The 27,626-nt window shown below is 39.2% G+C and overlaps 1 protein-coding gene across 1 annotated transcript; it reads left to right on the forward strand.

Moving 5' to 3' along the window:
* Positions 1-8,740: 8,740 nt before the first annotated feature.
* On the forward strand, positions 8,741-19,474 carry gabrr3a (gamma-aminobutyric acid type A receptor subunit rho3a). Its single transcript, XM_069713246.1, has 9 exons — positions 8,741-9,095; positions 9,674-9,786; positions 12,718-12,785; positions 12,889-13,112; positions 15,026-15,108; positions 16,316-16,453; positions 17,804-17,956; positions 18,509-18,702; positions 18,830-19,474. The coding sequence occupies exons 1-9, from the start codon at positions 8,953-8,955 to the stop codon at positions 19,130-19,132; spliced, it is 1,419 nt and encodes a 472-aa protein (XP_069569347.1). The 5' UTR covers positions 8,741-8,952; the 3' UTR covers positions 19,133-19,474.
* Positions 19,475-27,626: the final 8,152 nt, after the last annotated feature.

Consider the following 27,626-nt stretch of genomic DNA (forward strand, 5'->3'; position numbering starts at 1 on the left):
CTTACTTTCTCTGGTAAGTAACTGATCGTCTGATCGATACCCAAATGCCTACATAAAACCTGAGGTGACATAGTGTTGCCCAGTTCTTCAAAATAAAACAAAACACAAAAAAACTAAACTAATGAGCAAAAATCCAATATTTCTAATAGAAAATGTATAGAATAAATCAAATACTAAAAAAAAAACCTCTTAAACCATCATCACATACACTTATCAAGTACAAAATGGTCAAACATGAGTGCAGTAGAGGTAATATAAGTGTAATTTTATTTTAAAATCAGGAAAAAAACAAAACATTTCTATCAAATTTATTACATTATAAAATGCAGTTAAAGAATACGAATGATGATCTCAATCATTTTCCCAGATACCATCTGGTGGGTTTCCTTTTGCCCATTTATTGCCAGATTGGCATGAATCACACTTGAATTCTGATGCATAACGTTGCGGAAGGTAACAGGAAGTGTATTACTAGGATCCAGGCCAAGGGGGCAGAGTTTATAAAAAGAGACAGGAAGTTCACCTGGGCCTTTCTTCCACCTGAGAGAGCAGCTGAGGCCAGCCCTTGTATGGAGCTGGATTTAATTGGCTGCCCTTTGTTTTACAAAATGTTTAAAAACTGGATTTTGGTAGTGAATCATTTGTCTTTTAGCTTCCTAAATAATTGTTAAAAAAAAAAAGATTACTTGTTAGGTTTGCCATGTTTGGTGAAGGTCTAAGACTTGGAGTAAATGCTTTGGTATATCAGCCTGGAAATCAGGTATGTCCAAGTCTTTAAACAGTCTTTTTTTTAAAGTCCTATAGATATATTAACATGGTCCTTTAATTAATAGAGACTCCATTCAGCTGCATGTCTTCAACTGGGGGGGAAGGAGCTCTGTACCAGTATTACAAGGTAGTGTACTTTGTAAATGTTTGTTCCAAAGTATTCCTCTTTTTTCTGTTTCTTTCAATTTTCTATCAAAAATACACTTAAAGGAGTGAACTATTTTTTTTGTCCTTTACCTGTTACATTTAAATGTGCCTTTAACTCAGATGTTTGTGGCATTTTTTTGTTTTATTTCTTTGTGGTGGGGCAGTCTGTATTACTAGCAGGGAAGCTAAATGAGAGTTTCTATCTTTCATACATGCAACAAGTTTTGATTTTGTGTTTAGAGGTGTTTTGCATATTTTGTGATTTCTATTGTTTGTTTGTTTTTAAACGCACAACTCCACACGAGTTGGAGGCAGTCTGGTCACGCATTGTTTATTTTCTCTGTTAATTTATGATTTATTTGATTGATTCATTGTGCAGATTACTCCAGCTTTTAGTGTTTATGCCTGCTCCCTTGTAACTCCATAGCTGCCACCCGGTTGAGTGGAGATGTGTTTTTATTTCCTGCATTGTTATTAAAAGTTACATTTCTGATGTACGGGTCTCTAGCATCAGTTTATTCTGGGTCTTTAGCTTTGAGTTTGCCCCCTTGGTCACTAGTTTATGTTATATAAAGCCCCGGCTCATTGTTTTCAAATCCATCCCTCTCCATGCTACTGGATTGCAGCCCATCATTTCCCTCCTCATGTTGTTCTGCTGGCTTTTCTTCATGTTTGGTGTCTGGTGGTAAAGTCACACTGCAGTCTTCTGCTGATTTTGCCGTACTGCCTGCCGGTTCTTCTTGTGCTCCTGGTTGCCTGCTGCATTCAGCGCTGTGTTGTCCTATCTTGTATGAAGCAGTGGTGTTTACATCTTTCTCAAGTCCTCCTTCAACACGTCCGGTTCCATTGTACCTGTGTGAGGTTGTTCTGTTCTCCATTGCTGCATGAGAGAGAAAAAAAAAGACAAAAATTAGGTCAGCAGTGGAAAGATAATTGCAAAATATATAGATTTATTTGTTAAGATGACAGTTTGTGCTTGTGCGTGCGTGTGTGTGTGTTATTTATCTTCCACCTTTTTTATTTTTTCATTCTTTTATCTGTTTTTGTAAAAGTTGGTGTGATGTTTTATCACCCGGTTGGAGAGGGACTCGGTTTTGGTGCAGACAGTGCCACCCTGTGGTCATTTAGCTACCTTTTTCCAAGTAGATTTACTCAAGTGATGTACTTAAGTTAGAGGTACTTACTTCACTTCACAGTACTTCCGTTTTATACTTTTTATACGTCTACAATTCAGATGAATTTATTGTACTTTTTTTTCTCAACAAGTGAGTTTGACTTTTTGCACATATGTGAAGATCCTGATTCAGTTTTGATCTTTAAATGTTTTTCACACTAAATAAAAATGCAAATAGAATATTGCATAGCCTTTGTGGTGGTGGGGATTTGCGCTCTCTTTCATGTTTCCACATACAAAATCAGACCACTCCACTGAATTACTTAACAGCCTTCAACCGTGGAATTATCTCTCGTATGTGAACAAGTTATACTCTCTTTATGAATATCTTAGATTGAATTCTCACATACCTCTTTGTCTTACACACTGGGGCAGAGCTAATGCAATGGTGAACAAGACAAAAGCTGCAGAAGCTGCGGTGCTCCACCACGACCTCTGCACACTCTGTTCATCCACACCTGCAGAGCACATTTCTCTGAATAATTTCTATTGTCCTTCTTGCATTGAATTACAGTCAGTACGTCTCCGTGGAGACAGAACAATGTGATACTCACTTATTGATGCAACAGTGATGTTTACATTTGTTTGAACGATGTGTCTGCTCTGCAGGCCTGAAAAGGTGCAGGTGTACATCCCAGAGTGCTGTTCCCTGTCTGGCTTGTGAAGCAGAAGAGATCCATCTCCAAGCAGCAGCAGGCCCTGGCCCAGTTCAGCTTGGCCCTCCCACAGGTTAAAGGTATGTCTGGTTCTGTTGTCATATCTCAAAATAACGGTGGGCTCGCTGGACGAGGCGAAGCTCCAGGTGAGGGAGAAATTGTGGAGATTGTGTGGAGCGATGCACGGGATGGACAGTGCATGACCCTCTTCCTGAGTAATAACTGCTGAAATACAGTCATCATACATTAAGGAAGCATTTTATTTGTCATGGATTATCCACTTTGTGAAAGCTAAATTATTATGTAAGAGAAACCCACCTTGGTTCTTCCGAGAGGCGGTCCACACCTGGGTTTTGTCAGCTGATACGAAAGTGCAGAGGTAAGTGTGGTTGGAGAGATTACCCAGAATCCTTAGCATGCTCTCCACGGTGAACAGACCCTTGTGGTCTGTTGTTTTGATGGTGGAATTTTCTAAAGCTTCCTGAGCAGAGGGGGGGTCTGTGGCCCACGTTACCTGAGGCACGGGATAAATGTTGTGAGAGGAGCAGGTGACCATCTCATCGGTCATCTCCATGATCACTGACTGGATGAGAGCTAGAGTGAAAGAAAAAGATACAACTGTGGGAGCATTTAATGGGGATGTGATTCATTTTGTAGCTCGCAATCAGAAATAAACAACTTTGCCTGTCTGATACTATTTTGATGTGAATGGGGTTCCAAAAACAATAGGTGACAGGTGAAGCAGTCTTTGTGCATGTTGTTTCTCTGCCTTGTAGCTGATGATGCTTTTCTGCTGCACTTCAATGCCCCTGCTCACTAATTACTGTAAATTAGCAGGGCTAGTGCACACTGTATCCAGATACATGTTGGTGCATAGCTGAAGAAATATTGCACCTTTTTTATGTTAATGTTTTCGGCATCAGTCTCCTGTAAGAACTTGTTAGAAATGCTGCTAAAACAAGGCAATCCTAAAAATCTCTTCTTTAGGTGATTTGGTAAAGATTCTAATACTTTTCCTCATGCCAGAACATTTCAATATTTCAATTAAGAACAAAAAGTCCTTTAAAAGATAAGCCGCAATACTATTCAACAGCACCTCAGATGACATCTGATAAACTTGAGTCTATGTCAAATGTCATTAATGCAAATTAAGATCAAATTTATTGGCAAAAGATGACTTTTTCTGTATAAGGTGATAACTAATAGCTGTTAGGTGTTTGGTCTCTAAAAGGCTTTGCCATTAAGACACAAACAAAAGTCAGTCTGCTGAGCAGCGGTGGAAAACAGTGCCAAGTTTTCCACCTTGTTGTCACGGCCTTGAGGGTAATTCATGAATGGAGATTGTTACTGCTTTACCTCTCAAAGCTTCATCAGAGGAGAAAACCAAAAACAACACGGACATAGTGAAATGGGGAAAAAGATCTGCTATACTAAATCTAAAAGTTGTCACACTGCACTGACCTTTCAACTCCAGGTTGACAAACATCTCCTGGTTTCCCTTCCGTGTGCTCGTGTAGCATTTGTACCTGCCCTTGTCTTGAACTTTGACCCTCCTGAGGAGCAGGGAGGCATTGCCGTGAGGGATGTGGGAGTTGAATAAGCAGGTCCTCCCACTGAAGTGTTTGTTCTGGAGCCCAAACTGATCCTTGTTGTAGTAGTAGCTGTGGACGGGGATTTGCTGCTTGTACCAGTGGATTACCACTGTGCCGGTGGGTCTGAAGCTGCAGGGCAGGATGCAGTCATCATGGATGACACAGGTGACGTTGGCATCTGGTAATAAGACTTTGAGATGGGACAGTTACTGTCAACATTCAAGAGCACTACATTGTGTATACAAGTCATATAACTTGATAGTTCAGGTTTTCATTGTTGTTTGTCTTACTGTTCTTAATCATAAAAACAATATTTACCATTATTTAAAAGATTGAATGAAAAGATGCACTCTCTATGTAAATAGTGAGTAATGACTGAATTTATCACTATTTTAAGATATTTACATTTCATGTTTTTATGTTGCAGAATTTATTTTAAGTTTATTCTCTACTGTACCATAAGAAAAATCTTCACAATTTCCATCGTGATTATGTAATTTTGCAGGCATTTCTTGTAGCTTTATTTGCTTCGGTTTGCAATTCTACGCTGAACAGCAAAAGAAACCTACATTACGTATTTTTCGTTAGATGACTGCTGCTACACGACTCATGCTGTCGGTGTTTTTTCATTTGACCTCAGACACATTTGCTGCTGCGACACCATGTGTTACAATTAGGAATCCTTGGCTTTGGCTCCATTTCAGTAGTGTGACCTATTATTTCAGACATTTCACAACAGCATGAAACTGGGCTGAAGATGAATCCAGGGTTCTTATAAAAGAGCTTAGCTGATTTCTTTCCTGGTTTTTTATTGTCTGATAAACATGTAAGCTGGTAATTTTTTGTAAATTTTTTTAATAAAGTCACAACTCCTCCCTAATGATTAGTCAGTGTTTTCCACAGATGTGTGCAGCTGTCACAGCTGGGCAACACTTACAGGTCAGTGAGGACACGATGCAGCTGTCTTTGCAGCTGCTGCATGTGGAAATATGGAGGCAAAATAATGTTATCTGTGAAAGCTGTACATTGTTTGAGGCCCTGTTTGGTTCTGCTCAAACACAACACCGATGACACGACATGGTCTACTCAGCTGTAAAATAAGTTTAGACGTCTAATGATATGAGAGAGACACGAGCATTGTAGTAGATGCTAATTGTGCTCATTGGCAGAGTTCACCTCTTAATGTAGAGGCAACAAATGGCAGTCCCTGTCAGTTTATTTTTTATTTTTTATATCTGCTCTTGTGGCCTTTACACGTATTAGTAGATAAATAAATATATATATAATCTGTGTGTAGGTAGTCTGGCTTTGTGCAGAAGCTCTTACACAAGCTGTCTGCACCATAATGACTAAAAACATTTTTTTCATTGGAACAAACCTGACCACCCGCTTGTTCTTTGCAATAAGCTGTGATTTGTGATTGGGGGTTTCTTGCAATTAAATTGTCATTATCCCCTTACTCTAAGGGATCCCATGAGATTCCATGAGATCATTTGAATTTTGCAAAGTAAAAATTGGTTTTCCAGCGATAAGGATACCACAACATTTGCTCCAGTGGTTTAGCATTGTCTTCGATACTGCATTCAGATTTTACACACCAGTAGCTCTTCAGTACATCTATCTTAATTGCATTTACTCAGAATAAGTCACTCATAAGTGAATTGTAGAAACAGATGTCATGCGTTACAATACCTTTTGAGTTTGTCAAAAATAATTTCTCCAAGAAAATGAGCAGCACAATCATGAGTCCATATGCCTTTGCCATGTCAGATGACCAGTGCGGAGGTGTTGAACCTGTACCACTATTTAACATGCATGCATGTGAACACACGCCAGTGTGCAATGGGCTGTTTCTGTTTGATTCCCCTTTACATCCTTCCTAACACTAATGAAACACTGACTAATTAACCAGGCAGGTAAATGTTTAACGAGCTGCCCTGTGAATGCTCCACCACACTGCAGCTCCACTGAAATAGTTGACAAAAACAGAACAATTTTTTCTTATGTTCACAAAATGAGTACTCGCTATCCGAAATTAAAAACAGATGTTCAGTGATTTTTGATTTGAAAATGTGTTCTCCTGCAAATCATTTCTCATAATGATAACGGTAATTTGCTCTGTAGAAAAAGGCAAGGAAAAGCTTTAGTGTGTAGTGTGAATGAAATGTTTTTATTGTGGTGGTCTTATCCTGAAAATGGATACGATTATTATATTGTCGGCACTTTTTTCTTGTACACATTGCTGACGTTTCTAGTTTACATAATATCACATTGTTACAAAATCCAAAATAAAAGTGAAGTAAAAAACTGGTTGAAGCATTCATTCATTCGATTAATCTAAAGCAGCATTTCAATACTCATGAACCTTAGAATTGCTCCCAAAAGGAATAAATGACCCTCTTTTGATTAATTACAGTACGGAAAATGTGTGGTATTGTTATTTAGCTAAAAATTTGGAATATATCAATAATAATCCTGTTATTTTGATATTTTGCCATAATCACATGCTGTATAAACGTCTGTTCATGAAAAAAAAAAAATCCCTTCTACAGTTCCTAACACATTATGAATGATGCTGACCTCTAGAGGGCACAGATCAGATGAGAAGTCACTTCCACATGGGACTGTCTGTCCAGCAGCTGAGGAGTCACGTGAACCAAGGTCCATGTGCCTGATTCTTTAAGATGGCATTGCTCATGTCTGCCCTCAATCAACTTTAATCCCAGATTAAAGGGAGCATGCTACTAGAGTCATGCTGTTCATGTTTTGATTATATCAGTGATTCTACAGAAGTTTTTCTCTTCTTTATTCCAGGTCTTTATTTCTTCCTTTATTAAATATTTTGTTTCTCTCCTCAATACTTCTTATTTTCCTGCAAATTACTTTTGAATCCTATTTATTTTACAGGATGATTTGGGTGTATTGTACCCTAAAAAAAAGAAAAGTTTAATTACTTATGATTATTGAAGAAATCAATCAAATGAACTATTTGACGTTGTATGTCCCTCTCGTGGTTTTATTGTATCCACAAAATAAAAAGATAAATTCAGCCATATAAATAAATCAGAAAGTTTCATTTCAATGTAGAAATTATTAAAATGTATTTAATTTATTAGAAATTTAACTAATGGAGTGAGAAAAAACAACAACACTGAACCAACCACAGCATGTGCCATGTTGAATGTCTGTTACTTAACAGTATGTTGCAAATGTGCTACACACTCTAAGTGGTGACATCATCATTGATAATTATGTGTAAGTGACATCGGAAAAAAACGTTTGCTTTGACTTTGAGCTCCATAAAGAAAAGACTGAAATCCTGAGTGCTTGTAGTTTCCGTTTGAAAAGACCAAGATAAAAAGAGTCTAAAAAAAAGAGCAACATCATTAATCCACCAATATTTTAGGAGCATATTCTGGACTTTGCTGCACGCTGGTGTAAGTACTAATGCATGTGGACATGCTGGGAGTCTCCTTTTTACAAAACTGGTTTAGGATCAAAATATCATTGGTTTTAATCCCCAAACTTGCCTGGAAATTTTTAAGTGGGGCTTGCGGGCAAGCAGATTTTCTACTCTGTTCAATCACTGAGAAGCTGCTGTGTAAATCTTCTATTCCATCGTTGTTTGTTGCCCAACAGCAAAAAGAAAGCTAGCTGCTACACTGAGTTCACCTTTGTTGTGACAGAAAGGTGCTGATTCAGGTTTTGTCAAATAGTCACTTTTTGTTGCATTTTACTGTAAAAAGTTGCCTCTATGTTAATATTCTTGTAATGCACTCTATCCTGTGGGTTTCAAACCAAAGCTGAATCACAGTGCTGAATCACAAATCCAACACAGAGATTTGGCTTTTTTCCCTGAAAACATTTCCCTGAAATGTCAAATATTCATACTCGCTGTGTTGTTTCATTCTCTACTATTTCCTGAGTAAAGGAATCATATCATCTGCCTTGAAAGCTAAACTCTCAGGAGGCATGAGTGCAATGTTTGCAAATGTCGCTCAAACATATGCTTTCATCTGTATCCTCTCGATGGGATCATTTGTGTCCTCCCACCGCCACAGAGTGCAACTCGAGGGAAAATCCTGCAATGTATAAAAGTAGGTTACCGGCTTGTTATTTTTATCTGGTCGGAATGATGATGAAACAACTGCTGGTTGCATTATCCCCTGTCCCCGCCCTCTGCTGCCTCCAGTTTGTAGGTTACTGAAAGATTTCACCAACCACAGAAAAGAAGATTAGAGAGGAATTAATGGTATTCCTTTGTCATTATAGGAATAAATTGATATTTGGTTTTAAATCAGAGGGTGGGGACAGTGGGGAGCTGGAGCAACATGTTGTGTTCGGAGACGTAAGCAGAGGGATGGCACAGTGACATGGGGATGCCTGTGCAGCTAAGCACTGGATATCTGAACTGATGTTCACCATGTTACAGGAGATGAGAGAGCGGGATAATGCAGGAGTAGCCGGGCGTGTGCACGGCGGGACATAATGAGTGCTGCTGGGACATGGACGCGCCAGTAGAGGACAGGGACAGCTGTGGCATTCCCTGGGCAAGACGCTGACCAAGTGGGAGGGACGTTTGGGTTCCTCTTGTCTTTCCAGCCCCAGCTTAACCATGAGAGTGGCCCTCCTGGCCTTAAGACTGATGTGCTTGGCCTGGTTGTGGCCTGTCACTCAGCTCAACAGCAACCACTTCCCGAACAAGAGGAGACACAAGGAGCCGTACGTCGGAGAGAACACGAAGCAAAAGCATGGAGGGTGAGCCAAAGTGGGATTTCTTTGATGTGCTGTGACTGTGGAGCTCCCTCTGCTGTTAAAATTGACCTTGGGACACTTGAGGATCTTTATTTTTTGACTTTATGGGAGGCTTTTCTGTCTTATACTTTATGGTGTCTTCACAAATATGGTTTCATAATGCATAATTATGTTTTCCATTAGTGTCATTGCGGATGACATCCAGGACATGGATAGGATCATGTGGTGAACAGTGATATATTGCTTCTAAATTTGGTTGGTTCTGAAAGAAAAAAATGCTTTTTTACATCAATAAACTTGGTTTTGGTTTGTTTCTAGGACCTATATCAGGTCAGGACACAGATAAAAGAGAGGCGGCACAATATGTCTGACCCAGTTACTAGCACGTTAAATCAGTGTCAACACTGAAATTTGTAGAAGTCGTTCGCTTTAGGCCAAGGTCTTTGGTTTTAATCGGTGCTAAAGTCCAATTAACTTCATTGACCAGATGCCAGCTTCTCTATCAAGCGTGTCTCTGTTAGAAAGAAAGATGAACAGAGAAAGTGATTTTATGCAAGCTGTCATTTCTTTATGTTTTCTAGACGGGTGGATCTCAAGATTAAAAAGATGGACAGCACCAAGTCTCTGCTAATTAAATCTGAGCAGCTGCTTCGGATTGAAGACCATGACTTTGCGATGCGGCCAGGATTTGGAGGTAAAACTCGCACCTCATCCATCCATCCAATCTATTTAATTTGATTTTTTTTTTTTTACCTTATCATTTTCCCTGTCATTTATAATAACCATGTGCTTTCCTGGCAACTCGGGAAGGTCAATGTAGGTTACTGTGCTGTCTTTGGTATTACGCCTCCCAAAAAAACCCTTGGTGACCTAGATTGTGTCCTGTGTGAGACAATGGCTGCGCACTGTAGTGCAGATAAAATAATCGTGTTCCTAATTCTGTGTCTGTGTGTGCCGCCAACGCAGCTCTGAATTCTGTTTCCATTTGTTTCTTTTTTGCAAATAATTCCAAGTAAATTTTGCATAATAATAATCCAACAATCACTTTATATTCAAATAATCGTGTCTCTCTTATCTGTACAATGTTCACAATTGTTTGTAATTTTACCATGAATTCAAATTGAAGCCTCCTTCTCTCTGGTCAGAATGTGTTGTTAGTTTAGATGTTGTTTCAGTCTTCTCAGTGATACTTTTTATATACTTGAAACTTATAACGGATGAATGCAGCAGACCCCCCAAATAACATTTGTTCTTTTGGTACAACCCTCCAAAGAGTCGTGACTCTTACCTGCCATTCAGTTACTGGAATAGCAGTTGCACCATTTGACCATAGCAGATATGAATTCTTTTATAAACACCGGAAACAGGCAGGCGCTGTGAGGCTGTTGTCCTGTAATCACTTTGCGTGACTTACTGCATGGCTGTGTCACTGTCAGCTTCTTTGCGAACAGTAGGTCAAAATCAATCAATAGGTCAAAATCTATCTTACATAGTCAGCACAGTGTTGGAGATCGGATTTCTTTTTGCACATTTATGAAATGTACAAGCACCTCTCATCCTAATTTCAGATGCACATTAATATAAAAATGTAGTTTCTGCTGATTTTGTCTGCAATTCATCTTGTGAATACTTTTTAATCATTTATTATTTAATTATTACATGAATTCTTAAGCTGCATTGATTTGGAAAAAGTCTTTGCCCAATGAGATATCTCTGCTTCCTAAACTTAACAGCGTCAGTGAACTGGCAGTTTGAGTTGGATGTAAATTTGCTCTGTCGCTGTTTCATCCTGACTTGATTCTTGTAGTTGATATTTTTCTTCAAGATTGTTGCTCTTGATCTTTGTCGGTAGTTTAGAGTTTTAATGCTCATCAAAGAGCTGAAAGGGTTTAATTGATCTAACGCTGTTAAAAAAAAGCCAAACAGCACCTCCAGGACTCCAGCAGTCCAATATAATCCCCTTCCACTTTACTCCTCTATTGTAATTGTAGACTGATGGTTTTGAGTGCTTACCTTCATTAGATAATGGCTACAGAGCGAATTGGATGTTTATAGTACACATCATACATTAACTGTATTTTGCCACTGCACGATGACATCAGAACCATTCCACTTATTACACGCTGCACTGGATATTTATGTAACGGGACGATATGGCGCTCTTTCACATATGATACCATTGCAACATGTTGGTTTCTTAAGGCAATGTTTGGGTTTATCCATGTAGGCTACTTCGTTGGCTGCTGCTTGCAGTCTAAATTGTTTTAAGCCCCCTCATTTATTTGTCCCCCTGTGTCTGAAAGAGGGAGCACAGCCACCTGTAGCTGGAAGAGCCATGGTTTGTTTCTGTGCTCGGACCCCTTCTGTACAGTTTTGCAGTTCTTTCCAGTATTTGTGTGGGTTAATTCCAGTTCATGAGAACAGACAGGGTTGTTGATGGGATCGGCCTCAGTGTCCTATGGACAAGTGAATGAATGAATGAATGTTGGTTTTAATCGACAAAAGTTGTTGACTACATAACACAGGATATATTTTTATCCAAGTTGGTTGTTGTATTGAATCGGTTATTTTCGATTGACTGGTATCTCACAGATTAAAGCAACAGTGTTCCTCAGATTTAGGGAGCAAAAATCACGTGGTTAGGTTGAGAAACAAGATCACGGTTTGGGTTAAAATAAGTAATTTTACAAAAGCAATGTTTTGCATGTCTCATTAGTTCCTTTACATACACTGCATAAGCTTAAATACATTACGTTAGTAAAAGTATTTCATGTTGACTTTTGCTTTCTCCAAGACCGAAACATGTCTAAGTTAAAGTCCTATGTTTTTTTTTTTTTTCCATCCAATCACCTTTAACCTCCTCCTTTCGGCTTTGTCACTCTTTCTGCTCCATCACGTGGCCTCCAGGTGGTCATGTGGCTTTGACAAATTGGCAGTTTTTCATGTGTATGGGAAAGAAAACAGCTGCAAATATAAAAGAATACAGTTGATATTTCTTTGTCTGCATTAACAGTTAAGTTGTGAAAGAACATGTTAGTTTTGCCAAAACGTAATCCTGTGGCTCTCTGTGGGCTCTGTGATTTCATGAGATGATTAAGATGCAGATTTTGACATGCATTTTTGGATCATTTCTCTGAAATGGTGCCAAGCCAGGAGATGGTGCTGTGTTCACCACTCTGTGAACGACTGCATGGGCAAATAGTGCAAACAATCAAGAAACATTTTACACATCATCCCAACTTCTTTGGAAACACCGTTATATTGCATAAAAACCCTTTCATTACTCAGCTTCAGAAAGATGAGAACTTTCCTGAGTGAGCAGACAGATTTGTTGAGATCAGGATTAATGTTTCACCATTATCCACCAGTTATATGCACCTAATTTTGAAGCTCCACAGTATTTATTAAAAGGATATGATCACTACTCTAAACTGAGGAGTCATGCATTAAGAACCAGCATGACGTAAGGGGTCATCACCTCACTTGGCTTGTTTCTTAGCTTGTAGCTCAGCGGTGGGATTTATGCGTAAATATAGTCTGGCAGATGTACAGACTGATAAATTGTGGGAAATATGATCCAACTGTTGCTTAAAGCTGATCCATTACAATGTGTGACCTGTTGCAGGTTCAGCTATTCCTGTCGGCATCGATGTCCAGGTGGAGAGTATTGACAGCATATCTGAAGTAAACATGGTATGAGCCTCTGAGGTTTATTTAGTCAATCTAATCAAATAAACAGTCTCCTCTTTACTGCTGGGCTTGAACATTTTTTTTTTTATTATTTTTTTTTTTTCAGGACTTCACAATGACTCTCTACCTGAGACATTACTGGCAGGATGACCGCCTGGCCTTTCCCTCCAGCAGCAACAAGAGTCGAACCTTCGATGCACGTCTTGTGAAGAAAATTTGGGTTCCTGACGTGTTCTTCGTCCACTCTAAGCGTTCTTTTATCCACGATACAACCATGGAGAACATCATGCTGAGGGTTTATCCAGACGGTAATATCCTCTACAGTGTCAGGTAAAAAAAAAAAAAAAAAACTGGTTTATTTTAAGTTACACATGAAGATATTACCATCAAAGTAGGAATGGTTAAGGCAAAACTGTCTTTTGTTGAACAGCAACACAGAGGGTGAGGTACAGGATTTTGTCTTTAGTCAGTTAAAGGCAAATATTGGCACCGTTTATATGGATGTCTACTCAGTGTTGATGTTAAATGTAGTCAATTGAAGGAATAAATTCCTCAGTGTGTTTGCTGTATGGACCGTAAAAGCTGGGTTGTTTTAGTTTTCCTGCTGGCGGAGCTGTGCCAGCTGTACCTATATGTACCAGGATGCATTGCATGCAAGCTTCTGATGCATAGCACCCAAATTCTTCGGTTCCATTTGCCAATGCTCCCAATGTGCAGATAGATATTGTTTGCAGAGAGCAAAGAAGCAACCTGGACTGATCATATCCTCTAACGTTAGCAGATAATGTAAACACAAACAAGCACAACCTGTTTACAGAACTGCTTGTCAGACGTTGCCGTGTGTCACCACCTTTGTCCATTTTGCTGACCAAGACAGATTAAGGTGACAAATAGATGATAATATACTATACCTGCCCTCTTGGTCTGCTAGTTGTGGTTCCCTTTTCTAGTTTATTGTTGGTACTCTGAAGAAGTCTCAAGTACACTGCTGTCCAAGTGAGGAGAAAATGCATAATGATGCACACATGGCTCTGTCAGGTTGGGATTGGCGACAGAAATCGCCCACGCTGAAATTCATCGCAGCAGAATGATTCAGTTTCTGTTGGCATGGGAGGGCAGTTTGAGTAAAAGAACCACCAGTCACCGTTTGCTCTCGGCAGCTTATGATCTTCAAAGGACATATCCTCTTTCATGTCTAATGCAGCCACAGCCTCTCTCTGCTGCGTTTCTTTGGCCGTAGACTCTGTAATATCAGGGTCAGCCAAAACAATATAAAATGTATCCTCGTCCATAACATCTGTATATTTCGGGATGACAGTTTCACTGTTGGAAACAAAGCTAGTTGCAGTACATTTTGTTTTTGAGACAGCTCAATTGGCCTGTAGTGTTTCTGGCCAACAACTCCATCACTGTACACTTGAAATGACGACGATGGTGCTGGAAGAACCACCAATTTTGCAGCAGCTTCACACAGAGAATTTATTGAGGAATTTATTGCTTCAGTTGACTTCATTTACCATCAACTCTGAATGGTAATCTACAAAAAAAAGTGGCGAATACCCTTTAAAAAGTTATCATTATTGGTTATATGTTCAAATGTAACAGGAACACGTGAAGAAAAGAGCAGTAAAGTCAGTGAATTTTCCTCATTTATATTAGTTACACAACATCAAGGTCAAGTTTGCTACTACTGGCTAACATTAGCCACCACAAGCTGCAAATTATACCAAACCATGTAGCACCAAAACCTGTGAATATACGGAAAGGAACAAGGGAGTGTTTTAATGCATATCTATACATTTAAAGGAAGTGTTAGACAGTCTAACCTTAAACTTTACATGTCCATTTAAATTCAATGAGTCACAATTTAACGATCATTAAAATGTTTTGAAAAGGATGTTTGTCGAGGTGCAGGACCAATGCACTGGACTATTACTGCAGGGTTTAGTGAACGGAGTGTGAGAGCTTACAGTCCACCTTCTCATTAATTTCAGTCCGCATTCACCATATCCATTTCAGCCACAGATGTCCACGATATGGCGTCATCCCTACTTGCTTGCTGCAGGCTGTCAGACTCTGTTAATAATGACTGAATAAACAGATTAGCTAATGTGTCCAAAAATATCTTAACTGTTAAACCAGTACTTTTTAACGTTGTTCAATGTTGTTGTGAACACCGTTACTGATGCTGAATGACTGCTTTCTGTCTGTATCTGTTTCCTTTTCTGTACACTGTGTATTAGGATCACTGTGACTGCACTTTGCTCAATGGACTTCAGTAGTTTCCCTCTGGACACACAGAACTGCTCTCTGGAGCTAGAGAGCTGTGAGTATCAAAAACACTGTTGGGACAGGGCAGCTTGCAAATGCCTGATAGGATGATGTTTCCACTGAACATTTTTTTAATTCCTGCATTAAATGTGCTTGACATGTTGGGCTGGTAAACACATTACACAACCTTTGCTGCAGTATTCTGTCATTTTAAAGATGTTGGCTGGCTAGAGAGAGCTTTTAGCTTGTTAAATTATTAAAAAGGATCTGTTACTGGTCAAAAACACCACTGGATATCTTTGAGCAGAAAACAGCTGGGACAGAAACACACACTGCTCAGTTCAGGGTGCATTACCTTACTTCATAACCATGGTCTTTCTGCATAGAGTAAAGGAATCATAATCCTTCGTGAGGTCAATCTCTGTCCATTATACATGTTTGTCCTTCTGATGTGGGATTTACAAGGGATTATTTTCATTTTAACACTTAATTTATTGAGATTTTATTTTTTCATTTATCAAACAAGACAGAAACATAAGCCATTATCTCAAGGTACATTATGTACAGAAGAATAAGGAACACCGGAAAAAGTAAAGTGCATGATATTTAAGCAGAGATGGGATAGGGAAAAGCAAAATATGCATTTAGTTCATTCATGGGCCCCAGACGTTTTAAAATCTGTTAATGGAGTCATTGATGGTGCATCAGATTTGATTTCCAACTTGATGTTCTGCATCACTTCTTTGATCCATCAGCTGTTTGATGAAAGGTTACATCCTTCCATGTCAACAGAGTGGAGCATCCAGCTAATAGAGAGGGAAAATCAATGACCATCCATGAGTCAGCAAGGTGATTGGAATCATCTGAGACTGGTAGTATACCAAAAATAGATAATGTAGAAGGACACATTACAGCCATGAGTCTGCCCAAAAAAAAGGATGACCAGAAAAGGGCAACTTTTTAGCAACACCACAACATAGAGTAGATACCAGTAAGGATTATTTTTACAGTTAGGATGATTTCTTAATGCAGAGTTTGGGGATCATTTTGTCTTTCTGGCCTGCTTCTCTTTCTTTATCTCTCTCTCTGTGTCTTAAATTATGGTTAAAACATGGATCCTGGTCTCAGAGGAGAGTCGGGAGTCCCATTTCTGCGTGCTCTCTCCTCTCCTCTGAGAACAAGCATCCATGACTCTTCTAAGAGGCAACATGTGAAGGTGTCCACCTTCTCCCACCCAACACTCTATCTCTCCTCTCTTGAAGATGCTTACAATGAGAATGACCTAATGCTCTACTGGAAGAATGGGAACGATTCATTAAGGACTGACGAGATCGTGCTCTCTCAGTTTTTTATTGAAGACTTCCAGCCTTCCTTTGGGCTTGCCTTCTACAGCAGTACTGGTATGTGAGGCTGGAGCCTTGGAGCCCTCTGAGTAGTATCCACTTTGGAAACAGCCAGAGAGCTCCTGACTCCTACTGTTTTTCTAAAAAGGGAAGGTTTGAGATGTTTATACCAAACATAAAGTGGTATACTTTCTGCACCTTCACAACTGCTTTTGGTGGCAGATTCAGATTTATTTGTAAAACAATGAAATAAATAACATGAGACTTCTTCAGCGCTCTTCAGGCTCACTGAATCAACTCTGAACGTCTCTATTCTGTAACAAATTTACAGTCGGTCTAAACATCCAAACTTTAAAGGAATAGTTCAACATTTTGGGAAACACACCAGCAGTTAGTTAGCTTAGTTTTGCATACTGGGTTAAAGCAGAGGGAAACAGCTAAAGCTCTACTCCATCTGAAGCCAACAAAATCCAACTAACAGCCCCTTTTCAGCTCACAAATTGACACATTACTACTTCAAGTTTGAACAGGGCCAGGCCATTTCCAGTCTTCGTGCCAGGCTAACTAACTGGCTGCTGCTGATGGCTTCGTATTTACACACACGACTGAGTGGTATTGATCCTCTAAACTCTCTGCACAGTTCCCAAAATGATGACTAGTGAATCAATACCTCTCTGCATTGCAGAGAGGTATTGATTCACTACGATGTGATGATGAGGTGAGAGCAGTGTTCACCGTATTTGTGTCTGCAACAGTTCATAGTAAAACAGAGACCTTGTGAGAGAAGATCTTCTGTATTAATAAAAATTAGTTGTAATTTTTGCTCAATTGAACATCCCTACTAAATAATGAAGACTTTAGTCTTTTAATCTTCAGTTTTAAGGTAAAATGGTAAAATGTTGACGCTATAAAGCAGAAAATCTTCCACCCTTTTATTTACAGTATTAAAATGTCATGTAATATTGCTTTTGTTGGATTATATGCTTTGTCAGTTAAAGCATTTAGAGTTGCACGACCGCTAAGCCCACTTTTTGAAACCGTGCCTGCTGCCACCGTCACATTTTCAGTGTGAAAAAGCAACCTAGAAAAGGAGCCAAAGAGATTTTTGTCTCTGTGTGAAGTAATCTTGTGGGGACCGATCCGCTCTAAGAGGATGTTATATAACTTCAGCTCTAGACAGATCTGCCCCAGAAGATAATTACTTTCTCATCTGAGTTCTAGGGTCTTGTAAGGTTCATCTTGTACTTTCTTTGATTCACAATTTACACAACTTCTTGTGTTGAAGTTGTTTTCCAGTATTACCCCCAGTGATAATCTTGTTTTCTGCTGCCACTTACTGTTATAACCTTTGCTTCCTGCCCTGCCTGTCCCCCTCCTCCACTTTCTGTCCATTCATCTCTGTTCCAGGTTGGTACAATCGACTCTACATAAACTTCATTCTAAGGAGACATATATTCTTCTTCATGCTCCAGACCTACTTTCCCACCATGCTGATGGTTATGCTGTCCTGGGTGTCTTTCTGGATAGACAGAAGGGCCGTACCTGCCCGAGTCTCTCTGGGTACTGAGACAATCACTCAATATGGACATTCGTTGTACAAAAATATCACTGTAGTTTTCTATTTGACACAAAGTAATACCGCAAAGTTACAATGGGAAGATTGATGCGACTCGTGTTTAATAAATAGGCCTATGAAAAAGCAGCTGGTTAGCTTAGCCTAGCATTATGACTAAAAACAATGGGAAACAGCCTTGTTCTTTTTCATTTTCATATTTTTGTCAAAGTTGCCAATTCCAGCTTTAAATCAATTTATAGTTTCTGCATGTGCAGACAATTGCAATTTATGCACGTTGTTTCCTTTATACTATAGTTGTATCATACTCGTTGGTCCGCTACATAGACATGAGGTGGCGTTCATTGCCTTTCCGTCCCACAGACAGTGGATCCAGTTTAATGGTTGGTGCTTTGAGGTGCAATTTAGATCAGAAATATTGGGCAAAGACAAGTAGTCTGGTTGGATTATACTTCACGGGTACAAGTACAAAGACCAGACTTTGTAAAGCAACATTTTTAATGCTTGTGATGTGTTTTCATGGTGCTTTCTGTATCCAGGCATCACCACGGTCCTGACAATGTCCACCATCATCACCGGTGTCTCAGCCTCTATGCCACAGGTGTCTTACGTCAAAGCCGTAGACATCTACTTGTGGGCAAGCTTCCTGTTTGTCTTTCTGACAGTCATTGAGTACGCTGCTGTCAACTATTTCACCACAGTGGAGGAGATGAAGAAGCTCAAGAGGGCAAAAGTGAGTTTCATTCAGTTGTTTTTTTTGTCACCTCCAGTCGTCTTAAATCTCATGTGACTTCTTTGACTCACAGAACCCAATATGCCACCATCTGACATCATTTGCTCTCCTCCCTCTGTTTCTGCAGATCCCCAGCTCCTTCAATGCCACCCAGGCTATGGCCTTCGATGGTTGTTTCCATGACAATGAAATAGACCTGACTTCTTTCACAGAGGCTGCCAGCACCCCAAACACGGAAAGGAACACGCAATCTCGAAACTCGACTGTGTCTGCACCCACAGAGGGCACCAGGCTACGCCGCAGGCACCCTTTGAAAAAGAACCTCAGCTTCATAATGAGCAACAGCTACATGATCGACTCGTACTCCAGAGTCCTGTTTCCCATGGCTTACCTGCTCTTCAACATTATTTACTGGAGTTTGTATGCGTAGTACATCGACTACGCAGCAAAAGTCTTACAATAAACTTACAGTTTTCTCTTCTGCTGTTGGATATGACCTCAAGTTTGCACAGTGTCTGCTGCTGAGAATTGATGTCGTTCATGATGTCATATACTCAAGTTGTGTTCAGTTGTAACTTGGAAAAAAAATCTGAGATCAGCTGTGGCAGTGAGTGGCAGTTATTTTCATGAATGTTAATGTATGCTTTTGGCACGCCTGTTTTATAAGAGAGTTTCAAGTCAAATATATTTAAATTTTTAGGGTTTCATTTTATTTCTTGATTAGACGCAAAACTAAATTCTTTAGATACTCTACAACATCTGAATAAATAAATGTATGCTATTAAATATGTGTGGCAAGCTACATATTTTCTGACCAAACTTGATCTTTTGTTACATTTTATATTAATATGGTGGATTGCGTCATAATTAAGGGGCCTCTTGGCCATACATGGTGTGTATCCTTGAGGCTTATCAAGTCTGTCAAAGCCAATTATTTTCTCAGTATTTTAAGCCCAGCATTGTTTATATCCATGTTCACTTGATTGCAGTCATGTTCTTTCATGCATTTGCTAGTGCATTGTGGTGTGTTACCAGTCCCTATGGACTGGTAACACAGTGTGAAACAACTGGCAGGACTATGTGCACTAGATAGAACTGGAACCCACTGCTCATGACGACTGTGTGACGAAACATGGATGGCATGAATGGCCCATTTTTGCTGTGACAGCAGACATATCAAGGGCTGTATGACAACCATAACTGTACAGCAGGTAAAACGTGACTAAAGCAAGGCAAGTTTATCTATAAAGTGATGTTGAGTATATTATAGATGGGGGTAGATATACGGGCTGTCTGAGTGCTGTCCTCTGTGCTTCTCTACACATTCTTGTTTGTGGATGGCATCTCAAGTTTGACACCGACCTGTCTGGATCTAGTGAGGTTTGGTTGAACCCCATCAGGTTTGCAACAGTTTTAAATATATTGAAATTGTCAATGTCAGCCAGAATACATATTCTGGCCCAACAGTCTACAAGAAGATTCAATTCCTTACCACAAGGTTGGAATGGGCCCTGAGATGACAGTCTGTCCGTTTCATACGTATCAGGGAAAAGTCTTTTCTCATGATCTCGGAGGTAGTTTTCCTTTGTAGACTATCAAAGCATGGATGATAATCTACATACTACTTGGCTGTGTAGATGTCAACAACCCTGTTGGCTCCCTGACAGATGTGGCAACCATAGTTAGATTTTCATTCTTATAAAGTCCCCGGTCAGAATAGTTTCCAGTTTATCACTTGTGGGTCAGCTATGTTTCCTCCTAGCTCTCAGCATGAAGGTTACTTTTGGAGCTATTTCTTAGGTTTTGTTGATCTTCAATTCTGGCCATGTGATTGCCTTCCCTGGTTCAATAGACCTTCTTCACGGCAGACATTTTGAATTGTCATTTTAAGGAAAGCATAGGTGTTTTAATGAGGCTCCATTTCTTTTAGGGGAGTTCCTGCATTAGTTCGCTGTCATGGTGCACTGGGCAACTTAATGGAACTGAGCCATCATAAATACACCTGTGCATTACCTACTGGTCCCATCTTTGCGGTCATGTTACCAACTGTCTTCAAGTACAACAAGCATCAAATCTATTCGGGACCTGTAAACACATAAGTATACTTTTAAGGGATTACAATTTACTCTTTCAGTGTTTATAAAGTCATTTTTCAGGCTTTTCAGATCACAGAGATTTTTATGTAAAGTCGAAGTAACAACATGGAGGGCCTGGTTGTATAGGAATGAATTCATACAGTAGCTTATTTTGTCTTTTTATCCATTAATGGACCCACTGACTGTTTGACCTCTGACCTCTCCTGCAGGAAGGCTGCAGTCCCTGCTGTTTTTCATTTATTACACTAATATATTGCCTATAAAAAGAGGTTATTATTGTTATTATTATTTGGACACTTTTATAACAGTGTACTTGATCATAATTTTCTTGGTGCATATAAACAAACTTGCAATCATAAAAATGTCTGTGTTCTGCCCACACCCACGCCAACTCCTGCAGGATATAACTGTATTTTATAGGGTGTTCACCTGGTTATATAGAGGCTTAAGACGCGCAACAATGAAGGAAATGAATGTGTGTGTGTGTGTGTGTGTGTGTGTGTGTTAATGTGGAGGTGTGTGACGGAAAGTTGCCTGCCTTCAGAATCCTGAAAAACAGGTACACAACATGACAGACATCATTGTTTATGACTTCCTCTGACAACAGTAAATGTCTCAATGCCAGGGCTCTTTGAGGTCTGTAGTGTTACCATGGAAACATTTGTTTCAGTCACATCTATCACTAAGCACACTCACATGGTTAGGACACACCCTACAAAGCGCACCTTTGCTGTCAAGCAAAAGCAGAAACACACAAATCTCTTCCCCTCTGAAATCCTACGGGGGAATTTGTGGTGTACAATCAATTGTCAATTGTCACCAGACAATAGAGCACAATAGATCTATTCTACAATCAAACAATTTCCTCTTCAGGTGGTTGGCAGTTGTTGAATGAGACATGCTAAAGTGACTATATGACATCCACCTGATGAGGTTAACGTTTCAGAGGCGTGCCACATGTGTCAGCTGTTGATTCTGCATGACAAAGTCACAGGGAACTTACTCAACACACAGACAACAGTACTAGTCAGGCTTAACTAAATTTCCATGTAATGATTGTGGTTTAGATTTGTTTGTATTTTACCAGTGGGAAGTTATGTTCCATGAACATGAAGACGAAGTTATGAATGCTCCCGGACTTTTTTCAGGTGGATTTTCACGCCGGCACATGTTTGCTCCCCGTGTCAGGTAAAGTTGTGGGGCTGGTTTTGGTGTTGTGTCTCCTCTTCCTTAATTAGGATCACTGCTCCTGTCAGAAATCACAGCTGGGTCTGTTCGAGCCAGGTTTATTTTTTATGTTTGTTACACAGATACTGTACACAGATATGTCTAAATCACTTCCTTTAAACTATTTTAAACTTTTAACCCTCAGATCAATTGAAAATGTCTTTCAACATTTCTTTTCCTTTTTGTTATATAATCATACTTCAGCTTTTTCTTTCAGTAAGTGAGTTTAAAAGTATATAGTTTAATTTTATTTGTCAAGTGTTGGTACTGTTTAAATAATAAGTAAAGACTGAATCATCAGAACTAAAGATAAAATCTTTGAGACATAATTACAGGCATTTGGGTGTGATCGGAAGAGGTGTTCAGGATTTGCTTGAGAAGTTTTTTGTGTGACTCATTCTGAGTTTTTCCCCTGCCAGTTTCAAAATGTCAATAGAGTGAAACCATGACCTCTCATTTGAAAAAAAAAAAAAAAATGGTGTCAATAAATGTATCTCATATTACAGAGTGAAGAGGCCAGGTTCCTTTGTTAGATATCTAAACTGGCTTCAGATACACCTGCTTGTCGTCCTCCTGGCAGGTAAGTTGTGACATCAGCTATGTTGGATGAGAGTTGAAATAAGGTTGCTGGCAGACAATAGAGCAGAGGCACCTGTCATCTGGTTTATTATCTGGAACAACAACTCTGCACCTCTATTTAGAAACTGCAATGTCTGGCATGCGCACACACACACACACACACACACACACACACACACACACACACACACACACACACACACACACACACACACACACACACACACACACACACACACACACACACACACACACACACACACACACACACACAAAAGAGTGTGTTAAATTCCTTCCTAATTTATACTCTAACCTGTTAGTCCAGCCTGCTGTATGGTTTACTTCTCTCAAAGTTCACAGTACTGTAGTTTCTTTGACGAGGACAGTGGAAAATACGAAGAAGAGGAAAAAACTGAGGAAATCAAAGTGTGTCTTAACAGCTTTGGGTGACTGCCACATCGATCTGCATTTTTTAGGAATCAAAGCTGTCAAAAGTATTGCCCTGTTTTGTTGTTCATGCGTTACAGGGATTACAGGATGTCTGTTTTTTTTTTCTGTGTGTATTCTTATATCTATATTCAAAATCCCCACCCCATGTGGAATTTAAATAGAAGATTAGGAAATTCAAATGTCTATACTGAATGTCTATACTGAAACTAGTCCAACGTCTATCAGTATAGTACAGTATTAGTGTTTGGCTGTGGGACATAATAAATGTCATCTTTGTCATTCGCTCTGTGCAAATTGTTAACTTTTCTTCCCCAAATCAGGTCATGGTTCATGTTTTCACACCTCTCCAGCTCCATCCACTCTTCCTCTTCCTACAACTGCACAGACCTCAGGTAAACCAAACCTGATAGTCGTCTCACTCCCTTGATATAAGCTGCTACATGTCAGTTATCTGTGTCTCTGCTGCATTGATTTTCACCATCTCTAAAATCTCTCTTTTCTTCCCATAGCAGTTTTCTACTTTGTTGACGTCACTGTGAATGTCACCGGAGAGGAGAAGGATGAAACTGAAGTCATTGCCTGGGTGTGTAGGGAAACTGGTTGTTGACATGTGCTTACTAAAATACCAGATGTGTGATGTTTATATGCTATGAGTAATTTAAATAGCATCATGCTCTTGTCCTCAGCTCACCCAAGTGTTCCAAAACAAGCTGGAGTACTGCGGCTCTCCAAACCTCCAAGAAACCACCGCCGCACCCACCTCTCCACAAATCACATCTGCAAGCACCTCAAATGAAACAACACAAGCAGCAGCAACCACTTGGCAAACTTATAACACAACGACAGCCGCAGTAGATACAATGTTACAAAGCTATAATACAACTACAGCTGCAACTTCAACAGCTTTAAAAGGCAACAACACAACTACAACGACAACACATCACATCATCGTAGCAGCCATGACCCAGAACAACAGCTCGACCACCTCTGTACTAAACACCAGCATGATCACACCGATACCCGACAGTGGAGGGGAGACTCCACCACGGACAAATTCAAATCAGGCTAACAAGCAACACAAAACTCAGGATGTTAGTGGCAATGTGACGCAAAGCAGGTAACACTGCAACCACTATATAAAATGAAGGAATGAATGAAATAAAGTGTTGATCATTTTTTAGAAGAAGGAAGTAATGAACACAATGCTTTTGTTCAGCTTCTTCTGTTGTATGCTGCTGTTGAAACTGCTTTGCTATCATAATGAATTCATAATGAAAGTAAACTTTAAATTGCAAGTGACAGATTCCCCCTCAAACATTGGGTACAACTTTTCCTTAATGGATCTTTTATATTTATGAAGTCTGAATGGCAATTACAAAACTGAATTTCCATTTATTGACCAAGATCCTCCTGAACCACACCATGCATGATTTACTTTTGCCATAAAACCATAGAAATGCTTATCTCTAATAGGACAACAGTGGATAAACAGTAGCAGAATTACAGAGGAGTCATAAAGTTAGTGAACTGACTCAGTGCCACTCAGTCTTAATGTTGTCTTAATTTACTTTTCAGTGGGATTAGTAATGACAATTCAACTGGCCTGTTTCAGGTAAATGATTTAACTGTATCTGTAGGTTGCAGTGTGTGACTACAAAGATTACGTGAAGTCAGACTGATTTGTTTCAACAGGGGATGGAAGTGTCATGTGTCATCAAGACGGCAATAACGTGAGTGAAATAGACTATTTTAAATGACTGAAACAAGTGTATTTTATAATCTGTTTGTGTTAACACTGCTGTGATACTCCAGAAACACCAAGTGCTCTGTGACCCTGCGGCTGAGTCAGAGTGTAGCTCCGTGTTGCATCCTCCGCACACTCTGTGCAGCGAGTAAAGCTTCCTCTGACATCCACGTGGTGGGAAAGAAGGCAGATCGACTGAGTGAGTGTTGCATAGTGCTCTGGAATACACAATTACTTTTCCAATGAAATTGCACGCTGCAATCAATCCCATGTCGTTTAACAGGTCCGCTTCAAAATGAGTGCAACAGCAATCAAACGGAGGCAAAAAGTTGTATTTATCTTGGTCAACCTGGTCCAACATGGTAAGATGTTTGATTTTTACTGTGCCCCATTTTTATTTTTTTTAACTCCCCAATTTCTTTATCAAATAACATTAAAAAGCAAAGATGTAATATACCGTCAACAACATGATATATTACTTTTGCAGTTTTCTTTTAACATTTTCTGTGTTTGTTGGGGACGTGCCACACGCTTAATTTTGATCAAATATGGTTATCTTTCAACAGTCAAGACTCTCTGCCTGCACATTTCGTTCCACCAAGCAATTCAACAATCTGTGGTGCAGGTGAGCTCTGAACATTTTCATTTAGTTAAACTGAAACTATGTGTCTCAGCTTGAATTAAAATTGGAACAATAATCCAGAATGTTAAAGGAAATGTGTCCAAATGTATGCTTGCCAAGAGTAAACACATATCTGTTCTGTTGACTGGACTGTATCATTACTGCTACATGATGAGTTTACAAAGCAGAAACAAAGGAACAGACCTTTTTCATGGTAGACATTTTGACTTGCAACAGCAGGAAACACACAGTTGAAATCAATGCTATCAATTATGACTCGGTTACATTCGATGTCCCAGTAAGTCATGTAACTGTTACATCACTCTGACCTAAAATGTAGAACAACCAAGACTTATTCTGGAGCCATTTGTACAAACAAACTTTGTTGGTAAATAAGATGTGCAGAAATACAGAGCTCATCACAAAGATGTGCTGTATGGCTGAGACATCACTCTGAGGAGAAATGAAGGGGGGTCATGCACAAAAGCTTTGTAAAGCCTATATACAAAAAGAAAGAATCTTTTGCCTGATTTTGCAAAGCTCCTAAGCAGCAAATATCTTTATCTGGCAGAAAGAGGTACTCACTGCAGAGGCTGAGGGAGAATTGAAAGAAACCAGAGCCAAATACAAAGTAAATCTTTTGTGATTCCAGATTTGGCAACACAAAGATCCCCTCCATCTTAATCAGATCTGATGATTGCTGTGTACAAATTCTCCAACTTGATTGAGCTCTGTAGAGATGCAGTAAAAGTAAACAAAATATATGAAGAGAGCCAAAAATTCGGAGAAAGTCAGATTTGAAGATTTGTGACACATTCTTAAAAGAGGTTAAATACTGCATGGAAAACTGCCATGATTCTGTCTACACTTGCAGTACTTGAGTGCCGTAAACCAATATGCTTTGACTTTGTTTCAGACATCAACAACTGCAGCTGCTCTGCTTACTGCAACAGATCTGGTTAGTAGTTTATCACCAAACAAAACCACTATGATATTATTTAAGTAATCAATCTTAAGGCTTTTTTGTAAGTTAATTTCGTTTCTTTGTTTTTAGATGCATACTATACTTTTGAAATTTACATACGAGATCCGGAGATGAACTTCTCGTATGTCTCGTCCCTGGTAATGTCCCGCTTACGCACAGCACATACCTGAGTTAATGTTTTAGGGTTTGTCTTAAATCAAACTGCATAAATTGATTCTCATCGCATTAAGTAACAATTTAATGAATGTTCACAGGTTTCTAAACTGACACAGCAGCCATCTTGCCCTCCATTTACAAAGTAAGTTTTGCCAATTTATCTAGCATGTTGAAATCAGATTTTACATTAAGAAATACTTTTTTTTTTTATCAAATAATAAAAAAAAAAAAACAACTTTGCTTTGTTTTTTGTTTTTTTTACAGAGTTTCATGTCCGTTGTCCACCGTTGCATCTGAATACAAGGTAATCAGCTGCCAAACAATTATCATAGCTACTAAAACTTCAGGGAATACTGTTACTTTTTTGACTAATTGTTACCACAAACGTAATCAAAATGTAACTAGACGTGCCCCCTGCCAAGGCAGTCTATACATCTATATACAGTATATATATTTAAAAAAAAACTCTGAAATCGAGCTTTTACTGTTTCGTGTAAATTACTTAACTGATTATAGTTAGCAGCCGAGTTATTTACAGGAGAAATGCAACTGAAACTTGAACTGATAGTTAAAATATATTGTGATGACAGTTGTCACCAAATAAAGTGCAGTGTGATGATATTTGTTTTAGTGACACTCCTATGCACATTTCATGTCTAAACAGAGTTCTGGAGACCTTATCTTTATTTGCATAAGAATCTGAAAACCTTTTCTAATGTTTTACTTTATTATAATGACTTCAAATAGTTTGACTAAAATGGAAATTTCTACTCAGGATGCCAATGTGGTCTGTGGAAGCACAGAAACAAAGTGAGTCTCAGTACAATATGTTTGTGGGGAAAACATCTCTATGAACTGATACATCTGATTCATTCAAACACCAACTAACATCTTATGATTTCTGCACTCTAGTCTTGAAAGCTGTAGAGTGATTTTAGGCCTTGGCCGGCATGTTCCTGTCTGTTCTGTGGCGGCAGCTGTGATGAATGTGTTTCAGTCTGAGAAACAAATCTATTACAATGGGCTTGTAATCCGAGCAGGTATGAATATTATCCATTAACAAAA

This window comes from Brachyistius frenatus, unplaced genomic scaffold (genome assembly GCF_029030835.1).
Source record: "Brachyistius frenatus isolate BFR_SWC_R1_liver_20210118 unplaced genomic scaffold, ASM2903083v1 Contig_117, whole genome shotgun sequence".
NCBI lineage: Eukaryota > Metazoa > Chordata > Actinopteri > Embiotocidae > Brachyistius > Brachyistius frenatus.